At 45.4% G+C, this 18,686-nt stretch overlaps 1 protein-coding gene across 1 annotated transcript in view; it reads left to right on the top strand.

The window, feature by feature from the left end:
* The window catches only part of rwdd1 (RWD domain containing 1), a 50,040-nt gene that overhangs the window by 24,877 nt on the left and 6,477 nt on the right, over positions 1-18,686 (top strand). The window contains exons 3-4 of the mRNA XM_068028574.1: positions 14,590-14,743; positions 18,152-18,344. Coding sequence (XP_067884675.1) covers positions 14,590-14,743; positions 18,152-18,344 — 347 coding nt within the window. The remainder of the gene's footprint in view (positions 1-14,589; positions 14,744-18,151; positions 18,345-18,686) is intronic.

An 18,686-nucleotide genomic window follows, 5' to 3' on the forward strand; every position in this document is an offset into this window, starting at 1 on the left:
CTCCACTGGTTGGTGTCATATGCAAAGGACGATGATTGTGGTGGTTGGAGGTCAATCATCTCGGTTCCAGGAATCACTGCAGGAATTCCTCAGGGTAGTGTCCTAGGCCCAACTGTCTTCAGCTGCTTCATCAATGACCTTCCTTCAATCATAAAGTCAAAAGTGGGGATGTTCTCAGATGATTGCACAATGTTCAGCACCATTTGGGACTCCTCAGATACTGAAGCAGTCAGTGTAGAAATGCAGCAAGACCTGGACAATAGCCAGGCTTGGGCTGATGTGTGGCGCGAATGCTACCTGCCACTTAAATGCCAGGCAATGACCATCTTAAGCAAGAGAATCTAACCATCTCCCATTGACATTCAGTGGCATTACAGTCGCTGAATTCCCCCCCATTATCAACATTCTGGGGGTTATCATCGACCAGAAACTGAACTGGAGTAGCCATATAAATACCATGGCTACAAGAGCAGGTCAGAGGTTAGGAATCCTGAGGCGAGTAACTCGCCTCCGCATTCCCCAAAGCCTGTCCACCATCTACAAGGCACAAGTCAGGAGTGTCTTGGAATACTCTACACTTGCCCAGATGGATGCAGCTCCAACAACACTGAAGAAGCTCGACACCATCCAGGACAAAGCAGCCTGCTTGATCAGCACCCAATCCACAAAGATTCACTCCCTCCGTCACCGACGCATAGTGGCATTAGTGTGTACCATCTCCAAGATGCACTACAACTACTCACCAAGGCTCCTTAGCACCTTCCAAATCCGCAACCTCTACCATCTAGAAGGACAATGGCAGCAGATCCATGGGAACGCCACCACCTGCAAGTTCCCCTCCAAGCGACACACCATCCTGACTTGGAAATATATCCCCGTTCCTTCACTGTCGCTGGGTCAAAATCCTGGAACTCCCTTCCTAACAGCACTGTGTGTATACCTACACCCCAAGGATTACAGCGCTTAATGAAGGAGTTTACCACCACCTTCTCGAGGGCAATTAGAGATGGGAAACAAATGCTGTCCTAGCCAGCGACGTCCATCCTGAATGAATAATAAAAAACCAGGAGAGAGGTTTTGAAGGAAGATGTGTTGGTTGACCGTGTCAAAGGCTGCAGGGAGGTCGAGAAGGACGAGGATGGATATTGCACCGCAGTCAGTGAGTTTGTCATTTGGGCTTGGGTTGGAGACCTGAAGAGGTGGGGTGGTGGCAGTTTTGAAAAGAAAAGGAACAATGCCTAAAAGAGGGAACCATTTAGAATGTCAGTGAGAATGAGACCAGGATGGGAAGGAAGGTGCTCAGCGGTTTCATCAGAATTTTGTCATGGTACCAGGAGGTGGGACTCCTGGACAAGATGAGCTTGCAGAACATGTAAAAGGAGATAGGTTAGAAACTAGAGAAAGATGTGAGTTCAAAGTAGGTGGAGCATGTCTCGCTAACAGGACGCATTGTGAGATGCCCTACCCCAGCAAAATCTGGGCCATTGTAATATGTTCTTAGAATGTAGCATAAGTAGCAGCAATTTAAAAAAATAAACTCATGTTTTATCTGATTTTATGAACATTGTTGGTACCATAATTGTAGTAGCCGATTGAGAAGTGTAAAGAACTGAATAAGTGCACAAAATTTTAAATAGCAGATAATTAATGGAAAGATTAATAAATGTCTGTCTTTTGACTGATGACTTGCCTTTCTTGCGATGAGCTTCAATACTTTTCTTTCCAATGTAATTAACAGAGTTTTGATTTTAAATTGCCAAGCAAATCAATAAATACCTTTTAAAGAGAATGTTGAAAGGAATTTTAGTTGCTTCACGGAAGAGAAACTTCTGGAGACTATTAGTTTTTGTTTAATTATTGGTAACAAAAAATAGAATTACAGTAAATAGCCATGTCCCTTTGGTTAAATTAAGTTGGATGTATGGTAAATCTAGGTTTTACAAAATTTGCGCTCTTATGCATTTGCATATACCTTTTCCAAAGTACAGCTGTGTATTTTTCCCATTCATAACATTTTGAGAAAAAAATGTCTTTGCTTATTCAGTCTTGAGGTCATCCAAAATTCCACTGCCCGTGTCTTAACTTGCACTAAGTCCTGTTCACCCATCACCCCTGTGCTTCCTGAGCTACATTGCCTCCCAGTTAAGCAGCGCCTTGATTTTAACATTCTCATCCTCGTGCCCAAATTTCTCTATGACACTGTCCCTACCTATCTTTGTAATTTCCTCCAGCACTGCAACCCTCGAGATATGCGTGCTGCTCTAATTCTGGCTTCTTGTGCATCTCTGGTTTTAATCATTCCGCCACTAGTGGCTTCAGCTACCTGGGCCCTAAGTACAAAGAACAAAGAAAATTACAGCACAGGAAGAGGCCCTTCGACCCTCCAAGCCTGCGCCGATCCAGATCCTCTATCTAAACATGTCGCCTATTTTCTAAGGGTCTGTATCTCTTTGCTTCCTGCCCATTCATGTATCTGTCTAGATACATCTTAAAAGACGCTATCGTGCCCGCGTCTACCACCTCCACTGGCAACGCGTTCCAGGCACCCACCACCCTCTGCGTAAAGAACTTTCCACGCATATCCCCCCCCTAAACTTTTCCCCTCTCACTTTGAACTCGTGACCCCGAGTAATTGAATCCCCCACTCTGGGGAAAAAGCTTCTTGCTATCCACCCTGTCTATACCTCTCATGATTTTGTACACCTCAATCAGGTCCCCCCTCAACCTCCGTCTTTCTAATGAAAATAATCCTAATCTACTCAAACTCTCTTCATAGCTAGCGCCCTCCATACCAGGCAACATCCTGGTGAACCTCCTCTGCACCCTCTCCAAAGCATCTACATCCTTTTGGTAATGTGGCGACCAGAACTGCACGCAGTATTCCAAATGTGGCCGAACCAAAGTCTTATACAACTGTAACATGACCTGCCAACCCTTGTACTCAATACCCCGTCCGGTGAAGGGAAGCATGCCGTATGCCTTCTTGACCACTCTATTGACCTGCGTTGCCACCTTCAGGGAACAATGGACCTGAACACCCAAATCTCTCTGTACATCAATTTTCCCCAGGACTTTTCCATTTACTGTATAGTTCACTCTTGAATTGGATCTTCCAAAATGCATTACCTCGCATTTGCCTTGATTGAACTCCATCTGCCATTTCTCTGCCCAACTCTCCAATCTATCTATATTCTGCTGTATTCTCTGACAGTCCCCTTCACTATCTGCTACTCCACCAATCTTAGTGTCGTCTGCAAACTTGCTAATCAGACCACCTATACTTTCCTCCAAATCATTTATGTATATCGCAAACAACAGTGGTCCCAGCATGGATCCCTGTGGAACACCACTGGTCACAAGACTCCATTTTGAGAAACTCCCTTCCACTACTACTCTGTCTCCTGTTGCCCAGCCAGTTCTTTATCCATCTAGCTAGTACACCCTGGACCCCATGCGACTTCACTTTCTCCATCAGCCTACCATGGGGAACCTTATCAAACGCCTTACTGAAGTCCATGTATATGACATCTACAGCCCTTCCCTCATCAATCAACTTTGTCACTTCCTCAAAGAATTCTATTAAGTTGGTAAGACATGACCTTCCCTGCACAAAACCATGTTGCCCATCACTGATAAGCCCATTTTCTTCCAAATGGGAATAGATCCTATCCCTCAGTATCTTCTCCAGCAGCTTCCCTACCACTGACGTCACGCTCACCGGTCTATAATTACCTGGATTATCCCTGCTACCCTTCTTAAACAAGGGGACAACATTAGCAATTCTCCAGTCCTCCGGGACCTCACCCATGTTTAAGGATGCTGCAAAGATATCTGTTAAGGCCCCAGCTATTTCCTCTCTTGCTTCCCTCAGTAACCTGGGATAGATCCCATCCGGACCTGGGGACTTGTCCACCTTAATGCCTTTTAGAATACCCAACACTTCTTCCCTCCTTATGCCGACTTGACCTAGAGTAATCAAACATCTGTCCCTAACCTCAACATCCTTCATGTCCCTTTCCTCGGTGAATACCGATGCAAAGTACTCGTTTAGAATCTCACCCATTTTCTCTGACTCCACGCATAACTTTCCTCCTTTGTCCTTGAGTGGACCAATCCTTTCTCTAGTTACCCTCTTGCTTCTGTTATATGAATAAAAGGCTTTGGGATTTTCCTTAACCCTGTTTGCGAAAGATATTTCATGACCCCTTTTAGCCCTCTTAATTCCTCGTTTCAGATTGGTCCTACATTCCCGATATTCTTTCAAAGCTTCGTCTTTCTTCAGCCTCCTCGACCTTATGTATGCTTCCTTTTTCCTCTTAGCTAGTCTCACAATTTCACCTGTCATCCATGGTACCCTAATCTTGCCATTTCTATCCCTCATTTTCACAGGAACATGTCTCTCCTGCACGCTAATCAACCTCTCTTTAAAAGCCTCCCACATATCAAATGTGGATTTATCTTCAAACAGCTGCTCCCAATCTACATTCCCCAGCTCCTGCCGAATTTTGGTATAGTTGGCCTTCGCCCAATTTAGCACTCTTCCTTTAGGACCACTCTTGACTTTGTCCATGAGTATTCTAAAACTTACGGAATTGTGATCACTATTCCCAAAGTAGTCCCCTACTGAAACTTCAGCCACCTGGCCGGGCTCATTCCCCAACACCAGGTCCAGTATGGCCCCTTCCCGAGTTGGACTATTTACATACTGCTCTAGAAAACCCTCCTGGATGCTCCTTACAAATTCTGCTCCATCTAGACCTCTAACACTAAGTGAATCCCAGTCAATGTTGGGAAAATTAAAATCTCCTATCACCACCACCCTGTTGCTCCTACATCTTTCCATAATCTGTTTACATATTTGTACCTCTATCTCACGCTCGCTGTTGGGAGGCCTGTAGTACAGCCCCAACATTGTTACTGCACCCTTCCTATTTCTGAGTTCTGCCCATATTGCCTCACTGCTCGAGTCCTCCATAGTGCCCTCCTTCAGCACAGCTGTGATATCCTCGTTGACCAGCAATGCAACTCCTCCACCCCTTTTACCTCCCTCTCTATCCCGCCTGAAGCATCGATATCCTGGGATATTTAGTTGCTCATCATGCCCTTCCCTCAACCAAGTCTCAGTAATAGCAATAACATCATACTCCCAGGTACTAATCCAAGCGCTAAGTTCATCTGCCTTACCTACTACACACCTTGCATTAAAACAAATGCACCTCGGACCACCAGTCCCTTTGCGTTCATCATCTGCTCCCTGCCTACTCTTCCCCTTAGTCACGCTGACTTCATTATCTAGTTCCTTACAGGCTTTAGTTACTACCTCCTTACTGTCCACTGACCTCCTCATTTGGTTCCCATCCCCCTGCCACATTAGTTTAAACCCTCCCCAACAGCGTTAGCAAAAGCACCCCCAAGGACATTGGTTCCAGTCCGGCCCAGGTGTAGACCGTCCAATTTGTAATAGTCCCACCTCCCCCAGAACCGGTCCCAATGTCCCAAAAATCTGAACCCCTCCCTCCTGCACCATCTCTCAAGCCACGCATTCATCCTGACTATTCTTTCATTTCTACTCTGACTATCACGTGGCACTGGTAGCAATCCTGAGATTACTACCTCTGAGGTCCTACTTTTTAACTTGGCTCCTAACTCCCTAAATTCTGCTTGTAGGACCTCATCCCGCTTTTTACCTATATCATTGGTGCCTATGTGCACAACGACAACTGGCTGTTCACCCTCCCCTTTCAGAATGTTCTGCAGCCGATCTGAGACATCCCTGACCCGTGCACCTGGGAGGCAACATACCATTCGGGAGTCTTGTTTTCGACCACAGAACCGCCTATCTACTCCCCTTACAATCGAATCCCCTATGACTATAGCCCTTCCACTCTTTTTCCCACCCTTCCGAACAGCAGAGCCAGCCACGTTGCCATGAACCTGGCTACTGCTGCCTTCCCCTGGTGAGCCATCTCCCTCAACAGTATCCAAAACGGTATACCTGTTTTGGAGGGAGATGACCGCAGGGGACACCTGCACTGCCTTCCTGCTCTTTCTCTGCCTTTTGGTCACCCATTCCCTGTCTCCCTCAGCAATCCTAATCTGCGGTGTGACCAATTCGCTAAACGTGCTATCCACGACCTCCTCAGCATCGCGGATGCTCCAAAGTGAGTCCATCCGCAGCTCCAGAGCCGTCATGCGGTCTAACAAGAGCTGCAGCTGGACACACTTCCAGCACGTGAAGGAGTCAGGGACATCAGCCGTGTCCCTGAGCTCCCACATTGAGCAAGAGGAGCATAACACGGGTCTGAGATCTCCTGCCATTTTTAATCTTAAGCTTAACTTAGTCTTAACTTAGATAAATGAAAAAGGAACGAAAAGTTTTTACCAATCACACGAAAAAAAAATAAATACAAAAGGCCTTACCTTATCTGCACACCACCGAGTCCTTTTTTTTTTGGTTAGAGGAGGAGGGCGGGTGGGAGTCACGACAGGTGTAGTGTCTCGGGTTCAGCCGCTGCCCAAATATTTAGGACTTACTTACCCAGCTGCCACCTTGCTCTCCCTGTTGCCGCTGCAAAAAGGGGTATTTTATTACATTAAAGGTTCTATCTAAATACATGATGATATTGTGGTCGTAATAGTAGTATGGGGAGGGACTGCACAGCACATAGAGCAGTTGAACCCATATCTCTCTTACCCACTAAAATAAAAGCAAAATACTGCGAATGCTTAATGGTGTGTTGAGAGACAAAACATTAGTAAAGTGCCATTTCAACACTCCCCCCTGCTCTCATGCTCACATCTCTGTCCTGGGATTTCTGCAGTGTTCCAGTGAACATCAACGCAAGCTCGAAGAACAGCATCTCATTTACCGATTAGGCACACTACAGCCTGCCGGACTGAACACTGAGTTCAATAATTTCAGAGCATGACGGGCCCTCCATTTTTTATTTTTTATTACTTTTTCTTTTTATGTTTTTTTGTGTTTATTTTAATTTGGTTTGTTCAGTTTGCCTACCCACTGTTTTTTTCATGTGGCTGTTCAGTTTTCAGTCCATTAACACCTTATCTGTATTAATGCTTTGTCTTTCAACAGACTATGAACATATTGTTTGCCTTTGCACCATGACCTTCTGGTTGGTTATTCTCTGTGACCTTCTCCTTTGTTATCTCTTGCCCCACTTGCTTAAAACATTTCACATTTCTAATATCTGCTCGTTCTGAAGAAGGGTCACTGACCTGAAACGTTAACCCTGCTTCTCTCTCCACAGATGCTGCCAGACCTGCTGAGTATTTTCAGCATTTCTTGTTTTTATCTCTCTTATCCACCTTCTCTACACTAAAAACACTCAGTTGAGGCCTTGCAGGATCATAGAAAATAGGAGCAGGAGTAGGCCATTCAGCCCAGCAAGCCTGCTCTGCCATCCAAACAGATCATGGCTGATAATCTACTCTACATCATTTATCCCCACTATCCCCATAACCCTTGATGTCATTCGTATTCAGAAATCTATCCTTTTTTGTCTTGAACATGCTCAATGATTGAGCTTCCACAGCCCTATGGGGTAGAGATTCCACAGATTCACCGCCCTCTGACTAAAGAAATTCTTTCTAATGTGTTATGTGTAAAGTTTTGGGCAAGGAAGAATATTTGGAGAAAAAGATACGAACAAAAAAAGACAAATTTCTAGCATATTGTGCTCATAAACCACAAGATGAATGTTGCCTGAGCTTTTCACACAACAAAACTTGGATATGCTTCTTTTAGTATAAAAATGACCATGCTGATTATGGAACGAAACTGATAATTCTAGCAACAATTGTTCATTGTCTCTCTTGCTAAAGGTAATGAAAAAGGCAGAGGAAAAAACTAATCTCCGTTTCAGCATCTACCTTCTTCATTTTAACCTCTTACATCCCATGTCCCTGAGGCTTAATTTTGTTGCCTCCAAATCCATGAACTCACTGCTCTTGATTTGCAGTAAATTGGGATCATGTCCCTTGTCAAAAGTTACTAAATACTACTTACCTGTCATGAAGTGTTGATCACTCTTTGAACTCGAGTTTAGCTGTTCCAACAAAATCGCAGAACTTTTTTTTATTCATTCATGGGATGTGGGCGTCGCTGGCCAGGCCAGCATTTCTTGCCCATCACTAATTGCCCTTGAGAAGGTGGTGGTGAGCTGCCTTCTAGAACCGCTGCAGTCCATGTGGGGTAGGTACACCCACAGTGCTGTTAGGAAGGGAGTTCCAGAATTTTGACCCAGCGACAATGAGGGAGCGGCAGTCTAGTTCCAGGTCAGGATGGTGTGTGGCTTGGAGGGGAACTTGCAGGTGGTGGTGTTCCCATGCATTTGCTGCCTTTGGTCTTCTAGTTGGTAGAGGTCGTGGGTTTGGAAGGTGTTGTCTAAGGAGCCTTGGTGCATTGCTGCAGTTAATCTTGGAGATGATATGCACTGCTGCCACTGTGCGTTGGTGGTGGAGGGAGTGAATGTTTGAAACAGCTGAAGATGGTTGGGCCAAGGACACTACCCTGAGGAACTCCTGCAGTGATGTCCTGGAGATCAGATGATTGCCCTCCAACAACCGCAACCATCTTCCTTGCGCTAGGTATGACTCCAACCAGCGCCACACAAGTTCCAGGCAATGACAATCTCCAACAAGAGAGAATCTGACCTTCTCCCCTTGACATTCAGTGGCAATACCCTCGCTGAATCCCCCATTATCAACATCCTAGGGGCTACCATTGATCAGAAACTGAACTGGAGTAGCCATATAAATACCGTGGCTACAAGAGCAGGTCAGAAGCTAGGAATCCTGTGGCGAGTAACTCACCACCTGAATCCTCAAAGATTGTCCACCATCTACAAGGCACAAGTCAGGAGTGTGATGGAATACTCTCCACTTGCCTGGATGGGTGCAGCTCCAACAACACTCAAGAAGCTTGACACCATCCAGGACAAAGCAGCCTGCTTGATTGGCACCCCATCCACTTATCAGCCCAAGACTGGATATTGTCCAGGTCTTGCTGCATTTTTACCCGGACTGCTTCAGTATCTGAGGAGTTGCGAATGGTGAACATTGTGCAATCATTAACGAACATCCCCACTTCTGACCTTATGATTGAAGGAAGGTCATTGATGAAGCAGCTGAAGATGGTTGCGCCTAGGATACTACCCTGAGGAACTCCTGCAGTGATGTACTGGAGCTCAGATGATTGACCTCCAACAACCGCAGCCATGTTCCTTTGCGCTAGGTATGACTCCAACCAGCGGAGAGTTTTCCCCTGATTCCCATTGACCTCAGTATTGCTAGGGCTTCTTGATGCCATACTCGGTCAAACGCTGCCTTGATGTAAAGGGCAGTCACTCTCCCCTCACCTCTTGAATTCAGTTCTTTTGTCCATGTTTAAGCCAAGGCTGTAATGAGGTCAGGAGCTGAGTGGCCCTGGCAGAACCCAAATTGAGCGTCACTGAACAGGTTATTGCTAAGCAAGTGCCGCTTGATGGCACTGTTGATGACACCTTCCATCACTTTACTGATGATTGAGAGTAGGCTGATGGGGCGGTAATTGGCCGGGTTGGACTTGTCCTGCTGTTTGTGTACAGGACATACCTGGGCAATTTTGCCCATTGCAGGGTAGATGCCAGTGTTGTAGCTATACTGGACCAGCTTGTCTAGGGGCGCAGCAGGTTCTGGAGCACAGGTCTTCAGTACTATTGCTGGAATATTGTCAGGGCCCATAGCCTTCGCAGTATCCAGTGCCTTCAGTCGTTTCTTGATATCACGCGGAGTGAATCGAATTGGCTGAAGTCTGGCATCTGTGATGCTGGGGAGTTCAGGAGGAGGCCGAGATGGATCATCAACTCGGCACTTCTGGCTGAAGATTGTTGCAAATGCTTCAGCCTTATCTTTCGCACTGATGTGCTGGGCTCCCCCATAATTGAGGGTGGGGATATTTGTGGAGTCACCTCCTCCAGTTAGTTGTTTAATTGTCCACCACCGTTCACGGCTGGATGTGGCAGGACTGCAGAGTTTAGATCTGATCCATTGGTTATGGGATTGCTTAGCTCTGTCTATCGCATGCTGTTTATGCAGTTTGACACGCAGATAGTCCTTTTTTTAGCTTCACCAGGTTGACGCCTCATTTTGAGGTCTGCCTGGTGCTGCTCCTGGCATGCCATCCTGCACTCTTCATTGAACCAGGGTTGGTCTCCTGGCTTGATGGTAATGGTAGATTGGGCGATATGCTGGGCCATGAGGTTACAGATTGTGGTTGAGTACAGTTCTGCTGCTGATGGCCCACAGCACCTCATGGATGCCCAGTTTTGCATTACTAGATCTGTTCGAAATCTATCCCATTTAGCACAGTGGTAGTGCCACACAACACGATGGAGGGTATCCTCAATGTGAAGGCGGGACTTTGTCTCCACAAGCACTGTGCGGTGGTCACTCCTACCAATCCTGTCATGGACAGATGCATCTGCGGCAGGCAGATTGGTGAGGACGAGGTCAAGTTTGTTTTTCCCTCGTGTTGGTACCCTCATCACCTGCCACATACATATGTCCTTTAGGATTCGGCCAGCTCAGTCAGTAATGGTGCTGCCGAACCACTCTTGGTGATGGACATTGAAGCCCCCCACCCAGAGTACATTCTGTGCCCTTGCCCCCCTCAGTGCTTCCTCCAAAGTGCTGTTCAACATGGAGGAATACTGACTCATCAGCTGAGGGAGGGCTGTAGGTGGTAATCAGCAGGAGGTTTCCTTGTCTGTGTTTGAGCTGATGCGATGAGACTTCATGGGGCCCGGAGTCGATGTTGAGGACTCCCAGGGCAACTCCCTCCCGAGAGTAAACCACTGTGCCGCCACCTCTGCTGGGTCTGTCCTGCCGGTGGGACAGGACATACCCAGGGATGGAGATGGCAGTGTCTGGGACATTGTCTATTGGGTATGATTCTGCGAGTATGACTATGTCCGGCTGTTGCTTGATTAGTCTGCGGGACAGCTCTCCCAACTTTGGCACGAGCCCCCAGATGTTGGTCAGGGGGACTTTGCAGGGTCGACAGGGCTGGGTTTGCCGTTTTCATTTCCAGTGCCTCGGTTGATGCCCAGACTGAACGTCTGGATTCATTCTTTTTTATTGACTTTGTAGCGGTTCGATACAACTGAGTGGCTTGCTGGGCCATTTCAGAGGGCATGTAAGAGTCAACCACATCGCTGTGGGTCTGGAGTCACGTTTAGACCAGACCAGGTAAAGACAGCAGATTTTCTTTCCCTAAAGGACATTAGTGAACCAGATGGGTTTTTACAACAATCGACAATGGTTTCATGGCAATCATTAGACTAGTTTGGCAGCGCAGAAGGAGGCAGTTCAATCCAAGATGAATATGGGCTTTCTGAAAGAGCTATCCATTGTCCCAATCCACTGTTCTTTCCCAAAACCTCTAGATGGCAGCTTACACCATACAAATTAACTTGTCAGAAGTTTTGTCAGCTTATGTTTCCAGATCTGGTATTAATATCCAAGCTTGTGTTGTATTCATTTTCAATTTGTACCTATGTCCATCTTTTTATTTCTTAAATGGTGAGAGGTGGAGAAGTGTTGATGTCCAAAGAGACCTGGGTGTCCTTGTTCAAGTTATTAAAAACTAGTATGCAGGTGCAGCAAGCAATTAGGCAGATGGTATGTTGGCCTTCATTGCAAGGGGATTTGAGTACTGGGGTAAAGATATATTGCTTCAATTGTATGGAGCATTGGGGAGACTGCACCTGGAGTATTTTGTACAGTTTTGGTCTCCTTATCTAAGGGAGGATATATTTGCTATGGAGGAAGTGCAACGGAGGTTCACCAGACTAATCCCTGGGATGGTGGGATTGTCTCATGAGGAGAGATTGCAGAAACTGGGATTGTATTCTCTAGAGTTTCGAAGAATGAGAGGTGATCACCGTGAAACTTACAAAATTCTTACAGGGCGTGACAGGGTAGATGTGGATAGGATGTTTCCTCTGGCTGGTGAGTCCAGAACAAGGGGACACAGTCTCAGAATAAGGGCAGACCCTTTTAAGACTGAGATGAGGAGGAATTTCTTTCCTCATAGGGTGGTGAATCTTTGGAATTCTCTACCCCAGAGGGCTGTGGAAGCTCAATTGTTGAGCATGTTCAAGACAGAAATCTGAATTTCTGAATACTAACGACATCAAGGGAAATGGGGATAGTGGGGAAAAATGATGTAGAGGTAGATGAACAGCATGATCTGTTTGGTGGAGCAGACTCAATGGGCCGAATGGTGTACTGCTCCTGTTTCCTATGATTTTTCATGTATGGATTTTTTTTTGCTTTGAAAACTATTTCATGGTATGTAAAGTCGGATGCAGCTTTCAAAGTGAGACCAACCTATTGAGAGAGACAGTATTTTTGAGTTCCTGAGCATGCAAAAAAAAAGCAATGCTCTCAAATATGAAACATAATCAAATGGAATATGAAAAATCAAAATATTAAACCAAATTGCATTTTGCTTCCTAGTGCTACCAAACCTCAGATTTTGCCCTTTGCAGTAATGTCAAACCTCAGAGCCATTCCAAATGCTACTATAGCTCAGCAACCTCATAACCAGTCCCTATATCCTTGACCCTTCTCTCTCTCTCCACTACCTTTATATACCCATACCTGTTGCTAAACTGCTAGATATTCATTCCATCTGACTGTAAAGAATCTAAGGCAAAAATTAAATATAATCCAGGAGTGTATAATCAAGGCCACTCTTTGTTTTTCTGCAAAAACTGTATAGTATTTTATTCCCAAAACACGAGTGATATTTACAGAATTAAAAAAGAATTTGATATATTGGTAACCAAAAATTGGTGTGCTGATAATACATTGTATATTACATGGCTTAAAAGTTCAATTGTTGTAAAATGGCTTATCTCTCAACTCACTGAATGTGCTGAGGGAGATTTGCTAGTTGTAATAAAAGAAACCTGTTGCTCAAACAGTACTACTTCTCCAATATTGACTACGATGTTGCTTCGCTCACCCAAACTTTTATTCTGTAGTCTTGGGCACATTCTTTGTCCGGCTGTCAACATTTAACACTGGCCATTTTAAAAAAATCATCAAACTCCTTCCATTACCTATGATAGGATTTATAAAAAATTGTATCATTGTATATTCATGTCTTTATATTTAAGCCAAATTGGTCAACATTTAAGAAAAGTTTATAAAAATTGAGTCGAAATATATTGAAAGTCACAAGAAATAGGAATAGAGTAGATAGCCAAACAGCCATTTTCAGTGTAGAAGGAGACCATTCAGCCCATCGAGTCTATGGTGGCTGTCTGAAGAGCAACCCAGGCAGTTCCATTCCCCCTGTTCTGTCTCTGTAGACCTGCAAGTTTATTTCCTTCAAGCGTCCATCCAATTTCCTTTTGAAAACGACCCTCGTAGGCAGCAAGTTCCAGGTCATTACTACTGGTCTAATGACCTCACTTTGCCCCGTATCTCTTGCCCAAAACTTTAAATCTGTGACCCCTAATCCTTGTATCATCAGCTAATGGGAACAGTTTTTCCTGAAAGACCTAATCCAAACCTGTCATAATCTTGTACACCTGCATCAAATCTCTCCTCAATCTCCTTGCTCTAGGGAGAACAGCCCCAGCTTCTCCAACCAAACGTTGCAACTAAAATCCTAAAATCTCTCATCTCTGGAATCATTCTGGTAAATCTCCTCTGCACCCTCTCAAGCACCCTCCTGACGTGTGGTTACCAGAACTGGACACAATACCCGAGTTGGAGCCAAACAAGAACTTTATAAAGGTTCAGCAATAACCTGCCTGCTTTTGTACTCAATACTTATATTTATGAAGCCCAAGATCCCATATGCTTTGCCAACAACTCTCTCAATATGTCCTGTCACCTGAGGTGTTTTATGCACATGCACCCCCAGGTCCCTCTGTCCCTGAAACCTTTAGAACTGTGCCATTCGAGGGAATTTTATGCTCTTCCCTCGCCGTGGATTTAGAGGCAGGGAGAGCATGTAATTGGGTGGAATGGTGCTGGGGGAGACCGCAAAACCTTCCTGCACAGCTGCCAATTGAGGCCTCTAAGTGGGCAATTAAGGGCCTTATCCTACTGCCGCTGCAATGAGCCAAGCAGCTGGCGGGCCTGTAGCCACACGGGAAGCATGGAAAGAAAAACGGTAAGTGTTGCTTGCCGGCTCTGGGGTTGGGGGTCCCTCATTACAAGGCAATATGGAGCTGGCAAAGGCACAATGAGAAAAATGGCCTTCTTTGCTCTTTAATTTTATCGCTATTACTGTACTAAGTGTATCGGAACTTTGACATCTTGTTCTAAAGTGGACAACAATGACTCCTAAAGTATTGGATTTCCATAAATCAAGTTTAGTTTAACTGTGAGACTGAAACTGCTTTGCACTGATGCTGCATTCTTCAAAACAAGCTAATAAGTTTTGCTATAATTACAACTTGTGCACAGGTATATTTTATTTGAATCCTGAATTTGTGCTGTTATGTAATTACCTGTAGGTGCTGTAACATATTGAATATTTTATTACATTCAATAATTGTCTTTTAACAGCTGTTGAAGCAACTATCCAATTCACATATGTAGAACAATATCCAGATGACCCTCCAATTTTTGAAATCATTGGACAAGAGAATCTTCAGAAGTCTGATGTTGCAGATATAGTAACACTATTAAATGAACAGGTAAGTGGATTAAAGATAGCAGGGTTTTACATTTAAGCATCTGGGCATAAAACATTGAGCAAGTAGCCGCATAGAGGAAAATTGGACAGGGCGAATCACGCATTTATAACAGCTCACGTTCTGTTCATTACGGGTGTGTGATCCTTTTTGTCTGATCTAGAAGAGAGCAAACAACAGGTTACAGGAAATATTTCTTCATGGACAAAAGGGAAAGTACCCAGCTCTGCTTGAATACATGACCTATTTAAAGCAGTGGTACAAACAGTATTTTGAACACAAAATGATTAATTCCTAGGCATAATGTGGGGCCTCTAAAATTACTTGGGGGTTGTGGGGGGGCGGGGCGCGGGAATAATGGAGCTGGAACTTCATATTTTAGATAACCGGCAGGATACCTCCTCCCTTCTCACTGTCCAAACTCCAAACACTCCTTCCAAGTGAAACAGTGATTTACTTGTACTTCTTTCAATTTAGTATACTACATTCGCTGCTCACAATGTAATCTTCTCTACATTGGGGAGACTAAATGCAGCCTGGGGGACCACTTTGCAGAACAGCTCTGTTCAGTCCTCAAGTACGACCCTGAGCTTCCTATTGCTTCTCGTTTCAATGCTCCACCTTGCTGCTATTCTGGTCTTTCTGTTCTTGGCCTGCTACAGTGTTCCAATGAACAGCACCTCATCTTATGACTGGGCACTTTGCAGCTTTCCAGACTCAACATTGAGTTGAATAATCTTAGATCATAACCTCTTCCCCCCAGTTTTTTTTCTTGTGTTTTTTTTTACGCTGGTCCGCCTTTTTCTTCCCTGCAAAATAAATCAGTTCAAAAAAGCAAAGCAAATTTTTTTCATTTCATGGGATGTGGGCATCGGAGGCTTGGCCAGCATTTATTGCCCATCACTGATTGCCCATGAGAAGGTGGTGGTGAGCTGCCTTCTTGAACTGCTGCAAACCATGTGGGGTAAGTATGCCCACAGTGCTGTTAGGAAGGGAGTTCCAGGATTTTTACCCAGCGACAGTGAAGGAACAGCGACATAGTTCCAAGTCAGGATTGTGTGCGGCTTGGAGGAGAACTTGCAGGTGGTGGTGTTCCTATGCATTTGCTGCCCTTATCCTTCTAGGTGGTAGAGGTTGCAGGTTTGGAAGGTGCTGCCTGAGTAGCCTTGTTGCGTTGTTGCAGTAGATGGTACACATTGCTGCCACTGTGCCTCGGTGGTGGAGGGAGTGAATGTTTGTAGATGGGGTGCCAATCAAGTGGGCTGCTTTGTCCTTGGATGGTGTCAAGCTTCTTGAGTGTTGGAGCTGTACTCATCCAGGCAAGTGGAGAGCATTCCATCAGACTCCTGACTTGTGCCTTGCAGATGGTGGACAAGCTTTGGGGAGTCAGGAGGTGAGTTATTCGCCGCAGGATTCCTAGCCTCTGACCTGCTCTTGTAGCCACGGTATTTATATGGCTACTCCAGTTCAGTTTCTGGTCAATGGTAACCCCCAGGATGTTGATAGGGGGATTCAGCGATGGTAATGCTGAATGTCATGGGGAGATGGTTAGATTTTCTTGTTGGAGATGTTCATTGCCTGGCACTTGTGTGGCACAAATGTTACTTGCCACTTATCAGCCCAAGCGTGGATATTGTCCAGGTCTTTCTGCATTTCCACATGGACTGCTTCAGCATCTTGAGTCGCAAACGGTGCTGAACATTGTGCAATCATCAGCGAACATCCCCACTTCTGACCTTATGATTGAAGGAAGGTCATTGATGAAGCAGCTGAAGATGCTTAGGCCTAGGACACTACTCTGAGGAACTCCTGCAGTGATGTCCTGGAGCTGAGATGATTGACCTGTAACAACCACAACCATCTTTCTTTGGGCTAGGTATGATTCCAATCAGTGGAGAGTTTTTCCCCTGATTCCCATTGACTTCAGTTTTGCTTGGGCTCCTTGATGCCATACTTGGTTAAATGCTGTTTTGATGTCGAGGGCAGTCACTCTCACCTCACCTCTTGAGTTCAGATCTTTTGTCCATGTTTGAACCAAGGCTGTAATGAGGTCAGGAGCTGAGTGGCCCTGGCAGACCCCAAACTGAGCGTCACTGAGCAGGTTATTGCTAAGCAAGTGCCGCTTGATAGCACTGTTGATGACCCCTTCCATCACTTTACTGATGATTGAGAGCAGACTGATGGGATGGTAATTGGCAATTTTCCACATTGCTGGATAGAAGCCAGTGCTGTAGCTGTCCTGGAACAGGTTGGCTAGTGTCGCAGCAAGTTCTGGAGCACAGGTCTTCGATACTATTACCGGAATGTTACCATGGTCCGTGGCCTTTGCAGTATCCAGTGCCTTCATTCGTTTCTTGACAGCACAAGGAGTGAATCGAATTGGCTAAAGACTTGTATCTGTGATGCTGGGGACTTCAGGAGGAGGCCGAGATGGATCATCCACTCGGCACTTCTGGCTGAAGATAGTTGCAAATGCTTCAGCCATATCTTTTGCACTGATGTGCTGGGCTCCCTCATCATTGAGGATGGGGATATTTGTGGAGCCACCTCCTCCAATTGGTTGTTTAATTGTCCACCACCATTCACGACTGGATGTGTCAGGGCTGCAGAGCTTAGATCTGATCTGTAGGTTGTGGGATTGCTTAGCTCTGTCTATCGCATGCTGCTTATGCTGTTTGGCATGCAAGTAGGCCTGGGTTGTAGCTTCACCAAGTTGATGCCTCATTTTGAGGTATGCCTGGTGCTGCTCCTGGCATGCCTTCATAGAGTTATACAGCACAGAAACAGGCCCTTCGGCCCATCATATCTGTGCCATCCATCGAGCACTTATCCTAATCCCATTTTCCAGCACTTGACCCATACCCTTGTGAGGGTTCCTGACTCTACCACCCCAAAATGCATCACCTCACACTTCTCAAGATTAAATTCCATTTGCCACTGCTCTGCCCATCTTACCAGCCCATCTCTATCGTCCTGTAATCGAAGGCTTTCCTCCTCACGATTTGCAACACCACCAATTTTCGTATCATCTGCGAATTTACTGATCATACCTCCTAGAGTCACGTCTTAAATAATTAATGTACACGACAAGCAGCAAGGGTCCCTGCACCGACCATTGGTCACAGGCTACCATTCGCAAAAACAACCCTCGACCATCACCCTCTGCCACCTGCCACTAAGCCAATTTTTGATCCAATTTGCCAAATTGCCCTGGATCCTATTCGCTCTTCATTGAACCAGGGTTGATCTAAAGGCCGGCTACCTGACCTGAACCCAACGGGACCCGTCGACATCTGTCAGTTTGGGTCGGGTCAGGTTGCACTTCCGGGTCTGGCACTCAGGCTCGTGTCAGGCCGGGTCGGACACACTATATCACAGGTAAGTGGTTCCAATGTGAATTTAATTTTTGAACTAGAAAGTTGGTTTTGTTACAGTTATTTTAAGCTTGTGCAGATCAGCAACAAAGTGAAAATCAGAAGCCAAGTTAACTCATGGTCGGGTCAGACGCGGGAAAGAATGGACTCGGCCGGGTTGGGCTTGGGTTGGATGTGGTTCTGTCGGGCACTGGTCGGGTTTTTATTTTTTGCAGACCCGAGCAGGCCTTTAGGTCGATCCCCCGGCTTGATGGTAATGATAGAGTGGGGGATTTGCCAGGCCACGAGGTTACAGATTGTGGTTGAGTACAACTCTGCTGCTGCTGATGGTCCACATCGCCTCTTGGATGCCCAGTTTTGCATTGCAAAATCTGTTCAAAATCTATTCCATTTAGCATGGTGGTAGTGCCACACAAGCCAACTAGGAATGAAAAAATGATGTATAGTGCATTTTTTTTTTTAACAAGGCTTAATTATTTTCAGCAGTTTACTTATCTTCTGAATCTCAATTTTTCTTTCAAGCTTTGCAACTGGTTGCTGATATTGATCACTGCTTTCAGATATGTTATGTTGAAACAATTTGCTCGTTCATCTA

The sequence above is a fragment of the Heterodontus francisci genome, chromosome 3 (assembly GCF_036365525.1).
Source record: "Heterodontus francisci isolate sHetFra1 chromosome 3, sHetFra1.hap1, whole genome shotgun sequence".
Classification (NCBI taxonomy): Eukaryota; Metazoa; Chordata; class Chondrichthyes; order Heterodontiformes; family Heterodontidae; genus Heterodontus; species Heterodontus francisci.